Consider the following 13,888-nt stretch of genomic DNA (forward strand, 5'->3'; position numbering starts at 1 on the left):
AGTCCACTCCGTGTGAAAGTTAGCCCTGCCTAAGGCATCTTAGTTGGTTTGGTGTTTGCTCTGCCTTAGGAGAGGTGTCAGCTTAATAACGTTAATTATAATAGACAATAAATGATAATTTATGGGCGATCAAGAACCAAGCGGCTGTGGGAGCCTTCATTAAAACCGAAAGCAAACAGTATAACCCTAACCTCTAGAAGCACATTATTATACCTATTAGATATTTATATACCCTCATCAATCTGCAGTTTTTATTGAAAGGTCCCTCCTTTGAACTTTTTATTATGGAAAAAAAATTCAAGGCGCACAAATGCACTAAGAATTCTGTAATGCAGTCTCAACTATCCACCGCCCAACTTCAACATATCAGCGGTGTAACCAACTAGTTGAATCTAGCTTTTTTTCTTTCCTGAGTTAGATCGATTTTAAAAAAACAAACAAACAAACAAATATCTCGGTAAGCATCTTGGAATGTTACAGCTTGACTGCTTATTGCAAAATACACCGGTGGTACAACTAAGGAGCTCAGGACGCCCTTCTGCACTCGTGGAAACGCTGTTAACAGAGTTATGTGACCTCGGATTTTCTGGGGTGTGACCAGAGGCGATAGCCTCGGGCCTCGCCTAGACTGAGTTAGAGCTCCTAGGCAGCTGTGGACCCCGGCACGTAACCGAGCGCCACAAATGCCACCCACCCAAGCATGCGCAATCCAGACCCCGGAGTTGCTAAGGCCCCCGAAGAAGATAAGAAACTCGGGATATAATGAGAGCCAATCAGAGGACGCAACAGCCAACCGGCCAGCCAATCCAGATTCGAGGTTAAATCAAGTCCTCGGCAGTCGGCTTGCCCCACCCTTGTCCAATCAGGGAGCCCGCTACTTTGGGCGGACTTTTCAAAACAGCGAAAACAAAACAAATCGGGGACCTTTAAAAGGCGTGAGGCGTCCAGAAGCGGTCTCCTTCCGCTCTCCACTCGGCTCGCTCATCTTTGCTCCCTTCCGGTTCCATTCTGAAATGAGACTGGAATCCAGACTCCACTCCCCACCCTAGATCCTGGCTCGGCAAGACCAAGAGGAACAGAAGGGGCTAAGAGAGGCTGGGAACTGAGGCTCGGAACAGGGACTCTTTTCTCATATCCACTGGGCGAGGTAGCGGGGATCCCTCCGCGCGCAGTCACGCGCCCCGCCCCTTGGGGGCGTCGCAGACTCAAAACAAAAACAAGGGGTTTGCTCAGCTCCGGAGGCTGCGGCGGAGCCGGGAGGAGGTGGCGGTGCAGGGCGGGCGCTGCGCACCGCCGAGGAGCAGGATGCAGCCGGGGCTGTGAGGCCGGGCGGCGGCGGGGAGGTCGGATGCGGCTCTCGGGGTGCCGCTGAGGAGGCTGGTCCCCGAGCTCGGAGACGGGTCCGGACGCCCCCGCCGCGCCGGTCCGTGACGCCGGGGCCGACACGGTGAGAGAGTGGGCCTCCCGGGTGGCTCCGGGTTTGGATCGCGGTTTGCTATGATGGTGGAGTCCCCCAGCCGCAGCTGAGGGACTGACAGGGGCTCCGGGGTGTTCTGAGGCCATACGGGGGGATGACAGCCCCGGGGCTCCGCACCGTTACTGAGCCCAAGGTTTAGGCTTCTGCTCGGCGCGGGCGTACTGGACGCCCCTTGTCTCCCCAGCACCCTCCAAGCTAGTGGGCCGCCCTGTGTCGAGTTGCGGGGCTCGTCAAAGCTGCAGAAGCTGCGGGGGCAGCTTGGAGGTGGGCTCCGCGACGGGCTCCCGGGGCGGGGCTCCGAAGCCGCCTCCTTCCAGTTCTTTGTTCAGTCTCGAGACTCCCCCTCCCTTCTCTCCTATTGTGCAACGCCCCGCCCCAGAACCCGCTTCGGTGGCTTCAGTCTTCCGGTCCCCCCCGCTTTCCTCTAGGGCCTAGAGTCTAAGCAGAAGTCCCTGCCGTGCTGTCCAGGTGATGCGGACAGTAGGGAACGTTACGGTTCTTGGACACTTTTCCTGTACGTCAAACGCCGTCGGTCACAGAGCTGGTCAGAACTAGCTCTGGCCAGCGGAGGTGACCGAGATAACCCCCCCATGCCACGCCTCCTTGTCTTTAGGGGAGCATTCCCCTGAGGCTGGCCGAGGTGACCGATCCCCCTCACCCGGTTCTGGCTTGCGCGATCTGGGACGCCCCTAGCTGGAGGGATCGCGGCCAGCTCTTGCTCTCACTTCCTTCGTATCCGGATTATATTCTTAACCGGCCGCGGTGTATTTGCTGCAGATGAAGGATTTGGGGACCGAGCACTTGGCAGGTGGCGAAGGGGTTCAGCTTTTCGGATTGTTGAACTTCTACCTGGAACAAGAACAGAGATACCAACCTCGAGAAAGAGGGCTGACCTTGATGGAGGCTACCCCAGAGGTAAGTCTGAGAATTGATAGGACTTGGGGGAAGGTAACTTTTTGTTTTTCTTCGGACCAAATCAGTACCAAAGGCTACAAAGTTAAATCCAAAATTGGCCTCCCCATACTAAGAAAAACCTGAAACTGCAGAGGGTTCTGCTTTTGTTTTTAGTGAATGTGGAAGTTATACCAAGTGTACTGTAGAGGCGTTTCTTCTGGTGGTGGGAAATTCCTAGAGAATATTTCTAATAGGATCTTAGATTATTTCAGAAAAACCTCATCAAGGAACCCACATTCTGCTGTAACTGCCTTGGGTGGGGCAACACTTCACCTTATATTGAGTTGGCTAAAGTTCTGTATTGGATAAATTTTAAAAGCAGTGATTTATCTATTGTATCTGAACGTAGTTGATAGCTTTAGGAGGTCACTGTACGATGGGGAAAACTGAGGGAGAGTAGGTTTTGAACCACCTCTATATCATTCTAAGAAAATAAACTTTGATTCTTGGTTTTTAATTTCAGAATGATAACACTTTGTGTTCAAGACTGAGAAATGCCAAAGTCGAAGACTTAAGAAGTTTAACTAACTTTTTTGGATCTGGCACTGAAACTTTTGTTCTGGCTGTCAATATTTTGGATAGATTCTTGGCCCTTATGAAGGTATTTAATTGCTTTTTATAAAATCTACATTGTTTTATATCTTTATTTTTGTTAATTTTTATTTTACTTTTTGAGACACGGTTTCTCTGTGTAGCTCTGACTGCTGTGGAACTAGTTCTGTAGACTCGGCTGACCTCCAACCTCAGAGTTCTGCTTGCCTCTGCCTCCCACTCCCAAGTGCTAGGGTCAAAAGTGTGTGCTCCCACTTCTGACAAATCAACATGTTTCCAATGTCCCGTGCCCAACACAGTCTCTAACACATACAGGGCTCAATATTTGTCAAATGAAATGTAATAAAGCCTTCTGACTATAAACTTAAATTAATCAGAATTGTGATCATACTAGAGAGACTGAAAAACTGAATTTCTGCGTCTTAAATAAGGTTTTGCTGTACCTTTTAAATATGTTCTCTAGAAAGACATTACAAAGGAAGACTACTATTCTTTAAGTACTCAGTGTGTGTTTACAGGGGTTCAGGGAGTCAAGAATTAATTAAAATTCACTTTGTGAAAAATACTGTAATATCTGTTACAGGCTCATTTATAAAAGTGCCCAAACAGAGAGGAAAGAAGCTAGACTTTTTATAAAAATAAAATAAAATACTGCATGTGGGGTGTGTGTGTGTGAGTGTGAGAGTGTGACATTTACATTTGTTATCCTGTTTCCCTTGGAGCCCGAGTGGTTTTAACACTGAAGCAGGACAAAGAAGTATAAAATTATGCTAAAGTTGAACTGCTCCCTTCTCTTTAAGGCCCTTCAAAGCAGGCAGCCACAGTCTTATTCATAGTCAGCAGCAACCGTTAAAAACATGGAAATTCTCTGGCCAATAGGATCGCTGTCAGCTGCTGGGTCACTTTTTAGGGCCCTGAGAAGAAAAGGGCAGCCATCTGTCCACAGCAGATGTCCATATGTCCTCCACCCTGCAGGGTTAGTGGGGGTGCTTCTCCTGGGCAAGATTCCATCACGTCATGGCAGACTTTTGTACAAAAAGAGAAGGTGCAGAATAGTTTCCCTTCATCCCGGCAGGAGAGTGTGTGCGGTATGTGTTCATGAGTGTGTGTTCAGAGGGGTTGTTTTTGAGGGAAGATGTACTATTCTCAGTTTTACTAAGTCAGAAATACAAACTATAATTCAGTGCCACAAAGCAAGCTTTTAAACCAGCTTTGGGAATTTTTTTTAATCTGAATTTAAATTTAATAAATGCTTATATAGCCATTTTTTTCTTGTTAAGGGGTTTATGGTCTGAAATGTAGAAATGATTGTGGTAAAGGTGAGTGCATCTAAGAGAAGCAGCATGGCATCATTTCAAGTGTCGTTTGTTGCCAAATCAAAGTATGATTGGTTCCTAGTGTTGTTTTTTCTAGGTGAAACCGAAACACCTGCCCTGCATTGGCGTCTGCTGCTTTTTGCTGGCTGCCAGGCTGGCGGAAGAAGAAGGTGACGTTCCCCCCACGCACGACGTGATCCGGATCAGTCAGTGTAAGTGCACGGCGTCCGACATTAAACGCATGGAGAAAGTCATCTCAGAGAAACTGCACTATGAGCTGGAAGCTACCACTGCCTTAAACTTTCTGCACTTGTACCACGCGATTGTATTTTGTCACACTTCAGAAAGGTGAGTGGGGCTCGGCGGAGCCACCCCTGGTCTTCAGCATGGCTGCCACCAATGGGAGGAAATTAGATCACCATCAAATTGATGTTTTACTCTGTCCAGACTTTGAACTTGGGTTTGAGTCCTTAGAAATGAAGGAACTGTTCTGAAGGTTTAATACAGCCTTCTCCCTTGCTTTGTACAGGAAGGAAATTCTGAGCCTCGATAAACTCGAAGCTCAGCTCAAAGCTTGCAACTGCCGACTTGTCTTCTCAAAAGCAAAAGTGAGTCTCTTTCTTGTTTACATGTCTTACAGCTCTGACTTTGATTTTCTTCCCTAATGTTTGTTTATTTTTTGTAGCCATCTGTGTTAGCTCTGTGCCTTCTCAATTTGGAAATAGAAACAATAAAATCTGTGGAATTGCTGGAAATTCTCCTGCTTGTTAAAAAACATTTGAAGGTAAATATCTTTGTTTTGTTTTTGAAGCAATCGTCTTTTCTGGTGTTACCTTTTTTTCCTCTTATTGTGTCTTAATTACTTCATACAATCCTTCGTGAAATTCTCAATGTCTTTGTTTATTTTTCTCTTGTATGTCAGGTGTTAGAATTTTTTGACCCAGACAGTATTAGTCCAGAAGGAATTCTGACTTGGTCAGCTTCCTTCTGAATCCAGGTGCTCGTTCTGGGGACTCGTGCCCTTTGTGCCCTATCCAGGATAGCTGTCCTAACCCTCAACTCTGCACTACGATGTACTCTAAGTACACTCACGGGCTAGGCGTGCCCAAAGGCAGGAGAGCAGTGCGTGCTCCCAGTGACTGTTCTCAGCTGTGGACCAGAAAGTACACTAGATACACCAAGGTGATCGAGGACATCTCCTCACGTCTGTCTGTAGAGCTGAGTCATTGCAGTAGCACTACCGAAGGTCATTGGCAGTTTTTTAAAAAGTTCCTTAGGTGGGCTACTTCTGTAAGTTTTTGCAGTTGTGAAAACCAGAGCCAAAAGCCCAGTGCTTTTCCTTGTTTAAACTAATAGTCTGGCTAAGGAAATGCAAAATTTAACATGAAACGGCATGCTTGTTATATTGTGACTTAGTGTTAGATAGTGGTGAATATGAGGAGTACTTTGGGGTTTTTAGCAAAGAAGTAGGCAATCCAGGATCTGGGTGCTGACTGGGAGCCTGGACCATCATCTGTGAGAAGGAAGGTTTGGACTGCAAGGGCTTATGCTAAGAAATGGGTAGGCTAAGTAAGTTAGTTGGGGAGGTCATTTTTAGGGTGGATGTACAGGTTGAAAATCAGGCTGCAGTCACAAACAGGGTAAAGGTATCCAACTCAAAAGGTAGCTCTATAGAAGCTAAGTATGTAGGCGAATCAGGGAAACGTGGACAGCCACTTCAGTTCAATACCCAGAATCCACAGTGAGAGAACTGGCCTCATAAAGTTGTCTCCTCACCGCCCCCCCATACACACACACCCTAATAACAATAGAGTTTGTCCTGAGTTTGATGAAAGGGCTAATTAAAGAGAATAGAAGGAGATCATTAGGACATATGTATACGGAGTGAGGAGTGACTGGTAGTTGCTGTGTTACAAAGAGCTAAAGATATGGCCAGCTTCAGTGGAATGTAGAGGCCAGAATGGTTTGAAAGAATCCATTTTTAAGTCAGAGGGCAGCACCCAGAAGACTGAGGTGGGAGGATTGTGAGCAGGAAGCCAGTGGAGTCCACACAGTGGGTGAGTGCAAGGACTTCCGGGCTCGGTGAGCCTGTAAAAGATGAACAGAAGCCTTGTGTTAGCTTCTGTCTGTCACAGCATTCTCTCTGAATGTGAGCATGGCAGTGATACGTGAGACCATCTTCATGTTTGGTGGGATCAGTCCAGACAGCATTCTCTAGGTGGGGAGGACCTGCCCTTGGGAACTTCTTCTTTGATAATGCTAACTTTAGTTTGTATCTTGTCATAATAAAAATGTATATTATAAGCAATTGAAACTGATTTGTTTAAGAAACATTTATTACAGAAAGAAAATAATTTTTATAGCAGATGTTAAATTTCTTTTGTTCAGCACTACTAAACAGTGTACTTGGTTGTTTTCGTAGAATAGGCAGATTTGTGTGTGTGTGTGTGTGTGTGTGTGTGAATTGATTCCCGTGTAAGTAATACTTGAAGTGTTATTTCAACCAGTAGTTTCCATGATTTGACCACACATTACAATTGACTGGGACTTTAGAGACACTTAGGAGCCAGGTCATATTCTCATCTGTTAAATCAGGGTACCTGGCACCAATCACCATGTGACTTCAAGGGGCTGCAAAGTGTGAGAGCCATTGTTACAGCATCTTCATCTTTCTACCCAGATCAGCGACCCCGAATTCTTTTACTGGAGGGAACTGGTTTCTAAATGTCTAGCAGAGTACTCCTCTCCTCAGTGCTGCAAACCTGATCTGAAGAAGCTGGTTTGGATTGTTTCGAGGCGCACTGCGCAAAACCTCCACAACAGCTACTACAGTGTTCCTGAGCTGCCCACTATCCCAGAGGGGGGCTGCTTTGACGGAAGTGAAAGGTAAGCAGGCGTCTTCCACAGACGGAATGTCATGATGACAACTGTAAGGGCCAGCAAGATGTCTGGGAGGTAAGGCCACTTGCTGACAAGCTGGAGTTGGAGTCCAGAACCCACACTGTGGAAGGAGAACCAACCACTACACATGCTGTAACACACAATGCACCCTCTCCCTTTCTCTTTCTCTCTGTCCCCTCCCTGTCACCCGAGATAAGTAAATACATGTACTTAAAAATTGAAAGAAAGAAGAACTGGGGTGGAAATGGAACTAGTGTTTCACGGCATGCATGAAGTGTTTTGATCCCCAACACCATTAAACCCAGTGTGGAGGCAGGAGGGCCAGAAATTCAAGGTCATCCTTAGCTGTTCATGATTTCAAGACCATGTTACATGTGAGATGCTGTCTCAAAAAGAGTAAATAAAATCCCCTGTGGAGAGTTAGAAAATCCCTCCTACCGTGGCAATGGTTTTTCATGCCAGAAAATTAACTAGTTTTTTAAAAAAATAGACGATTTGTAACGCTCACTTCAAAGGATCCTTTTGTCTTCTCGTTTTACTTTGGAGTCACAGTTCGTTTATTAAAAGAAAAGCAATGCAAACAGTGTCCAGGCTTTTCCTGGTTGTCAGGGATGGATGCCACGGGAGGACTGGAACACAGGAGCCGTCATTGGCATGGCAGATGCCACACAGACATCTCTCTTTCCAGTGCCACACTTATGTCTGTAAAGTGAATTTTACTAAATTTGATTGTTGTGTATTATCAGCTAAGGACCAGAAACTCCAGTTTCATAGTGTGTTCTTGCTTCGGTGCCTGAGGGAACCAGTGAAGGAGTGACTGATACAAAGAACACCTTTCAACAGATGCAGATACGCAGAATTCTGTGGGTACTTCTGCTACAGTTAATGGTACAGACATAAGAGGTGGCACTTTTGTGCGGCTCTCTTAAGAAAACTATTGTTAGCCGGACATGGTAGTACATGCCATTAATCCCAGCACTTGGGAGGCAGAAGCAAGCAGATTTCTGTCAGTTCAAGGCCAGCCTGATCTACATAGTGAGTTCCAGGACAGCCAGGGCTACGTAGAGAAACCCTGTCAGTGAATGAATGAATGAAAACTATTGTTAAGGAAAGAATATCTTATAATTAGAATAGACCTGACTTGAAACTCAGTTCAGCTGTGTCCATGATGACTAACTTTTGACTATGTCTATGTAAACTGCAGCAGGCTGAGTTTTATTTTGCCTACAGTCATGTGTGTTTTCAGCAATGACCCCCCTCCTGTCTTTTTCCTTGCAGTGAGGACTCTGGTGAAGACATGAGTTGTGGAGAGGAGAGTCTGAGCAGCTCCCCTCCCAGCGATCAGGAGTGCACCTTCTTCTTTGACTTCCAAGTGGCTCAGACACTGTGTTTTCCGCCATAGAGGTCACATGTCTGTGTCAGGGTTTAAAGTGTGTGTACCTGTTTCAAAGCAATACATGGGGGGGTGGGTAGTTCTCTAGTCCAGCCCCACCTAGACAGGAATGTCACCTACCTTCTATTTATTATTCAGATCAGATCTGGCCTATTTTCATATTTAATCCTAAGCCATCAAATGGGTTAGTGCCTCGTGACAGTACTTTAAACACTGGCACTTTATTTTCTTGTTGACATTTATCTTTGGGAGGAGGGAAGGTGCTGGGACTTTGAAAGATGAATAGTGTGGCCTGTCGGAACTGTAGAGCCCTCAGGGGTCCATTTCACAGACCGGGAGTGTGCAAGGGCTTTCTTAGCGGGGACAGAAGGCAACTCTTTCATGGTTTAGCTCGGATTTCCTTCTCCCTTGTTCTCACAACAGAGACGGCAGTGCTCTTGAGTGTCAAACACCAATTCTGTTTTTCTAGTGGTAGTGTATTGTCTGATACAGGCCCTATACATTAAGAATTGACATGTCTGTGAATTTTAGTTCATAAATGTTGTGAGCTTTCTGCTGAAGCAGAAGTTGCCATCAAGCTAGGACTGTTAGTTGCATTCTTGATACCTAAGTATTGTCAGACTGTAGTATTATTCTAGTGTTCCCTAAAAGGTTTATAATGTGCTAGCTTTGCATGCACCTGTGTGAAAGCAGACCAGGAAATGGAACAGACCAGGAAATGGAATTGATAAGTGCTGATTTAGCTCATCTCACTTTCTTGTATTAAAATATCTGCATGATTACTTTCTAATTGTTTTATAATTCACATTTCATGATGTATTGTATATGGGTGCCAAGATGTGAATATGAAGTGAAAGACCTCCAGTGTTTGTAGTGTTAGTTTAAAGCAATTCTGTGTGGTAATAGAGCCATAAGGATGAATGTGTACACTCTGTACACTGAAGATTTTGTACAGAGAGTTTTTAACTTTATAAACCTATGTGAAAATGTAAATCTTTAAAAATGTACATAAAATACTGTATTTTTTTACCTCGTGTGAGTGATAATTGGTCAGTGCATGTAAATATAATTTATTGTATGTTCTATATTATACTCAGACATTGATGACTTACTTTTTATTAGTAAGTCAACACCCAGTGAGGTGTTTTCCAAAGTAGGTTTTTTTGAATTCCAAATAGGTCATAATTCAAAAATAAAAATATTAATGAATTCTCCTTACATGTATTCCTATTTCAGTTTTTAATTGATTTTTGGTAAAAGTACTTGGTGCATTATATTGTAAAGTCTTGAAGTGAGGTTGAAGGGTCCGACATAGCTTTCTAACTGCTGATGAGCCCCCTGGATTGGAGTTCGTCATCAGGTTGGCCCTTAGTTTTTGGAAATACCAAAAAGCACTCTGACACTTGAGAATTGACCTGTCTCCAGGTGGATTTAGATTAAGCATTCAGGAATGGCGCATTAATCCAAATGCCTGTTTCTTCACGGTGAAAGCCAATGACACAGTGCCAAGTAGGCCAGTCTGGTGTACCATGTGATCTCTGGAGTGCTCCTGGGTAAATAAGCATGCCGTGCTTGGTAATGGAGGCCCTCTAGTTCCTAGCATATTGCTTTTGGTAACTTGAGGCTTTTAGGTTTACTTTTTGGTTTTGGGTTTTTTTGTTTGTTTGTTTGGTTGTTGTTTTTACATAAGGTCTCTATACAACCTTGGCTGTCCTGGAACTCACTGTGTAGACCAGGCTAGCCTCAAGCTCACAGAGATCTGCCTTCCTCTACCTCCCAATTGCTGGAATGAAAGGTATGTACCACTACACTTGATCTCTCTTTCAAATTAAAAAAAGAAAGTAATGCATAGGTTCCCCATTCTATTGGATTTTGTAAACCTGTAGTAAATCAAGCACACTGAGTATAATGTACTTGCTCTTTTTGCCTCGGAGATACAGGCATGACCTGTGTATTAATGTTCCGTGACTACAGCAACTCTTACAAAGGACAACGTTTAACTGGGGGTGGCTTGTTTCTGAGGTTTGGGCCTTTATTGTCATGGTGGGAAGCATGGCAGCACACAAGCACACGTGCTGCTGGAGAAGGAGCTGAGAGTTCAATATCTGGATCGGCAGACAGCAGGAAGAGAGTGATGCTGGCTTGAGCATCTGAAACCTCAAATCCTACCTCCAGTGACACACTTCCTTTAACAAGGCCACACTAACTCCAACAAGGCCACACCCCTGAATGGCCACTCCCTGGTGACTTAAGCATTTGAGTCTATGAGCCTATACGGGACCATTCTTACTCAAATCACAACTTCCTACTTTCCCTGTGAGGCATCTGTTCTAGGAGGACTCTTAAATAGCTTTGGCAAGCTACAATATGCTCCGCTTCAGATTTGATTTATTGGAGGATGTCATTTATACTGTCTAATCTTACTGATTCTCCTTTTCAACCGCTTGTTTGGTTTACACATAAGTGTGCATGCATGTGCACACACACACACACACACATACACACATACACTGACCCTCCTATAAAAACACTATTCCAGGTTTACTTGGATCTGGTCCCTACTTGCTGCCCATTTAACCCTTTTAAGATATGCCAGTAAGACTATCCTGAAAATTTGTTCAAAAGGATCCACTCAATAAGAGAAACCAAGTCTCCTACTATGAACCTATTGCCAGCCTATTGTTGGCTTGTTTTCCCTTGCCATTTCCTGAGGCTAAAAAATGTTAAGGAAGCTGGCAAGCTGGCAGCTATGTGGAAGATGGGCTGGAGTGTGTGAGTGTGCATGTGTGTATGTGTGTACACGTGTGCTCGAGAGTGAGCATATGTAAGTGTGTACATGTGTGCACACATTTGTGTGCATGTGCCTGTGTGTGCACATTTGTATGTATGTATATGTGTGTGTGTGTTTGAGTCAGCATAACTGTGAGCATGTGTGTGCATGCATGTATGTGTGTTATTACAAAGGGACTCTCAAGCTTGCTGTTATTTAGTAATGCACCTTTCTCAAGGAATTGGGTCAGATTGAGACCCAGGCAGCTGCACACATGACCACAGTGTGAGGTGAGGTTTTCATTTGACCTCATTCTTGACCCACCCCTTTGAGTTGACAAAAACTTTGTCTCTTTCGGTTTGGATGTTATGGTTTACAGGGTAAGCTGGGTGTGTTTGCTATTGTGCTGGTGTCCTGTAGGGTCCTGGGTCTCCACCCATCTGACCCTACTTCCACCTCTTGCCCTAGGATTTGAGATTATGTAAGTATTGTGTTTTAATAAACCCCTTTGGACTTAATAGAGTTTGCATTGAAGTTAATTATACAGATGTTGGCTGCAGAATTCTCATGGCCACTTAAACCATTTTCTTGGTATAGGATTTTTTTTTTCCCTTCAGCTCCTGTCATTTAAACACTAGATTGTGGCATGATGTGTCTCCTACATCCTATCTCCTACCACACAGGCAAGTTATGATACAGGCACTCCACTTCATTTATATATAGGAAGATAGATAAGACACTCACTTTGTCCCTCCCATTTTTTTTTTTAATGGTGGGGTTGAATCCAAGATCTTGAACATGCTAGGCACGCCCTTTATCCTGGAGATTCTGTTCCAAAACTCTTCGGAATACAATTTTCCTGTAAACACCACAAATATCCAGTAACTGCCTGTGCCAGTCACACAGATAGTAGATATTAGACTGGTAGATAGTCTCCCAAAGTGGCAGCCAGGCTCTCTAACCCCCACCCCTCACCCATAGCATCTTGATGTTCTTTGTGTCAATGAATGGACCCTCTTTCCCTTTTGTTTTGGCTGCTCTTGTGTTGGCTTGTCTGACTACTTTAAAGTACAGCAGGAGAAGCTGTGTGTGTGTGTGTGTGTGTGAGTAAGTGTAGGCTTTAAGAAACAGGTAGCTACTCTTTTTGCCCTCTTGGCCCTCTGTTTAATCACAAAGGAGTTTGCATTAGGCCAGAAAGACTTGAGACCACACAGAAGGGGTTTTAAGAATGAAAATCATCTTGATGTTCTGGGTTTTCAGCTGGACAGCCTGGATCCGCACCTGCAGACCCAACCCCTACATTTGGTCTTAATCCACCACAGACCCATAAGAAAGAAATCTCTTGAAGCCACTAGGCTTTGGGATGGTGTACTACAGAGAAGTAAATAGCTGAAACAAAGCATTCATGGCCAGAAGGTAGGGTGATTATATGAATGTAATGTTTTTATTCCTGAAATGGATTTATGTCGTCGATGTTTTACATAATATGGAGTGAAGTGTGAACACATACACTGATTATCTCCTTCCTTTGATGAAACCCTTAACAGATCTTGGTTTCTTAGCCTCCAGTTCAAGCTTCCTTACCATGACTCAGCTGGTATGGCTGCTCCCTTCTCAGCCTCCTCCTGGCAGCAGAGAGGTGAGGTTTCCAGCCAACATTGGCTCCTTCCCCTCTTCGATTTTACTTCCTTCAGGGACTAAACCCCCACCCCCCAGCTGAAAACCTTAGTTGCTGCCACCTACTTAATTGCTTGAAGAGTCCCTCCTTTGCTTGTGTATTCACTCACTGGATGGGTGTCTGAACATCTCCTGTGTGCCAAAACCCAAGTAAGTGCTTGCTATGTAACACCAAACTCATCCCCATCCGTAGGGAATTTAAGGGTGAAATGCAACAAATCCTGTAACTTTAAAAGCCTGTGATAATGCTTCCTTTCAAGTTCTCCCAGAGCATCCTTGTCAGTGCCACGTGTTGTTTTTATAAAACTGACATTTGCCTTCTCCCAACAGTGTTCTGTTGCCTTCACCTGCTCTCCTCACCCGTCTTTCCCCTGGAGGGAGAGGCTGTTGGTGGAGAGGCTGTTGGTGGAGAGGCTGTTGGTGTCTCTTTTCTTTGTGGAATGCCCAACACTAGGCACATCATCTGACCTCCACATTTTCTCCAGCTGCTGCATGGCTTTATTACAGGTAACAGGCAACTTTACTGACTACCTACACCATGCCAAATGCCTGACATGCCTTGTTCCAAAGCTATCCGACCAGTCCTGGTACAGTGCTAGGCTTGTTAGAGAACTTAGGTTCATTGACATAGCCGTGGTAGGCAGGACTGTGACCCAAACCCATCTGCCAGCCAGACACTGAGCTCTTCATGTCAGTGCTCAACAACTGCCCTGAAACTGATAACATTCAAACTGAATTGGCGGCAGAATTCATATGAAGAACAGTATTGGGAATACCAGGGAAATCAAAATTGCACTCTTCTTGCTCTGTCTTTAAGGGCTTCTGCCCAGAGAAAGGAAAAGCAGTTA

At 44.8% G+C, this 13,888-nt stretch overlaps 1 protein-coding gene across 1 annotated transcript; it reads left to right on the plus strand.

Moving 5' to 3' along the window:
* Window positions 1-908: 908 nt before the first annotated feature.
* On the plus strand, window positions 909-9,817 carry Ccng2 (cyclin G2). Its single transcript, XM_021210664.1, has 8 exons — window positions 909-1,447; window positions 2,255-2,392; window positions 2,895-3,032; window positions 4,397-4,647; window positions 4,829-4,907; window positions 4,985-5,083; window positions 6,980-7,185; window positions 8,479-9,817. Exons 2-8 carry the CDS (start codon window positions 2,255-2,257, stop codon window positions 8,600-8,602), a joined length of 1,035 nt encoding a protein of 344 aa, XP_021066323.1. The 5' UTR covers window positions 909-1,447; the 3' UTR covers window positions 8,603-9,817.
* Window positions 9,818-13,888: the final 4,071 nt, after the last annotated feature.

The sequence above is a fragment of the Mus pahari genome, chromosome 13 (assembly GCF_900095145.1).
Source record: "Mus pahari chromosome 13, PAHARI_EIJ_v1.1, whole genome shotgun sequence".
Classification (NCBI taxonomy): Eukaryota; Metazoa; Chordata; class Mammalia; order Rodentia; family Muridae; genus Mus; species Mus pahari.

What these genes read in the sequence shown, in the direction of transcription:
- Ccng2 (XM_021210664.1), top strand. Translation starts at nt 2,255, where the DNA reads ATGAAGGATTTGGGGACCGAGCACTTGGCAGGTGGCGAAGGGGTTCAG. An exon ending in TGATGGAGGCTACCCCAGAG is followed by an intron (nt 2,393 to 2,894) that starts GTAAGTCTGAGA and finishes TTTTAATTTCAG; the next exon opens with AATGATAACACTTTGTGTTC. An exon ending in TTGTCTTCTCAAAAGCAAAA is followed by an intron (nt 4,908 to 4,984) that starts GTGAGTCTCTTT and finishes TATTTTTTGTAG; the next exon opens with CCATCTGTGTTAGCTCTGTG.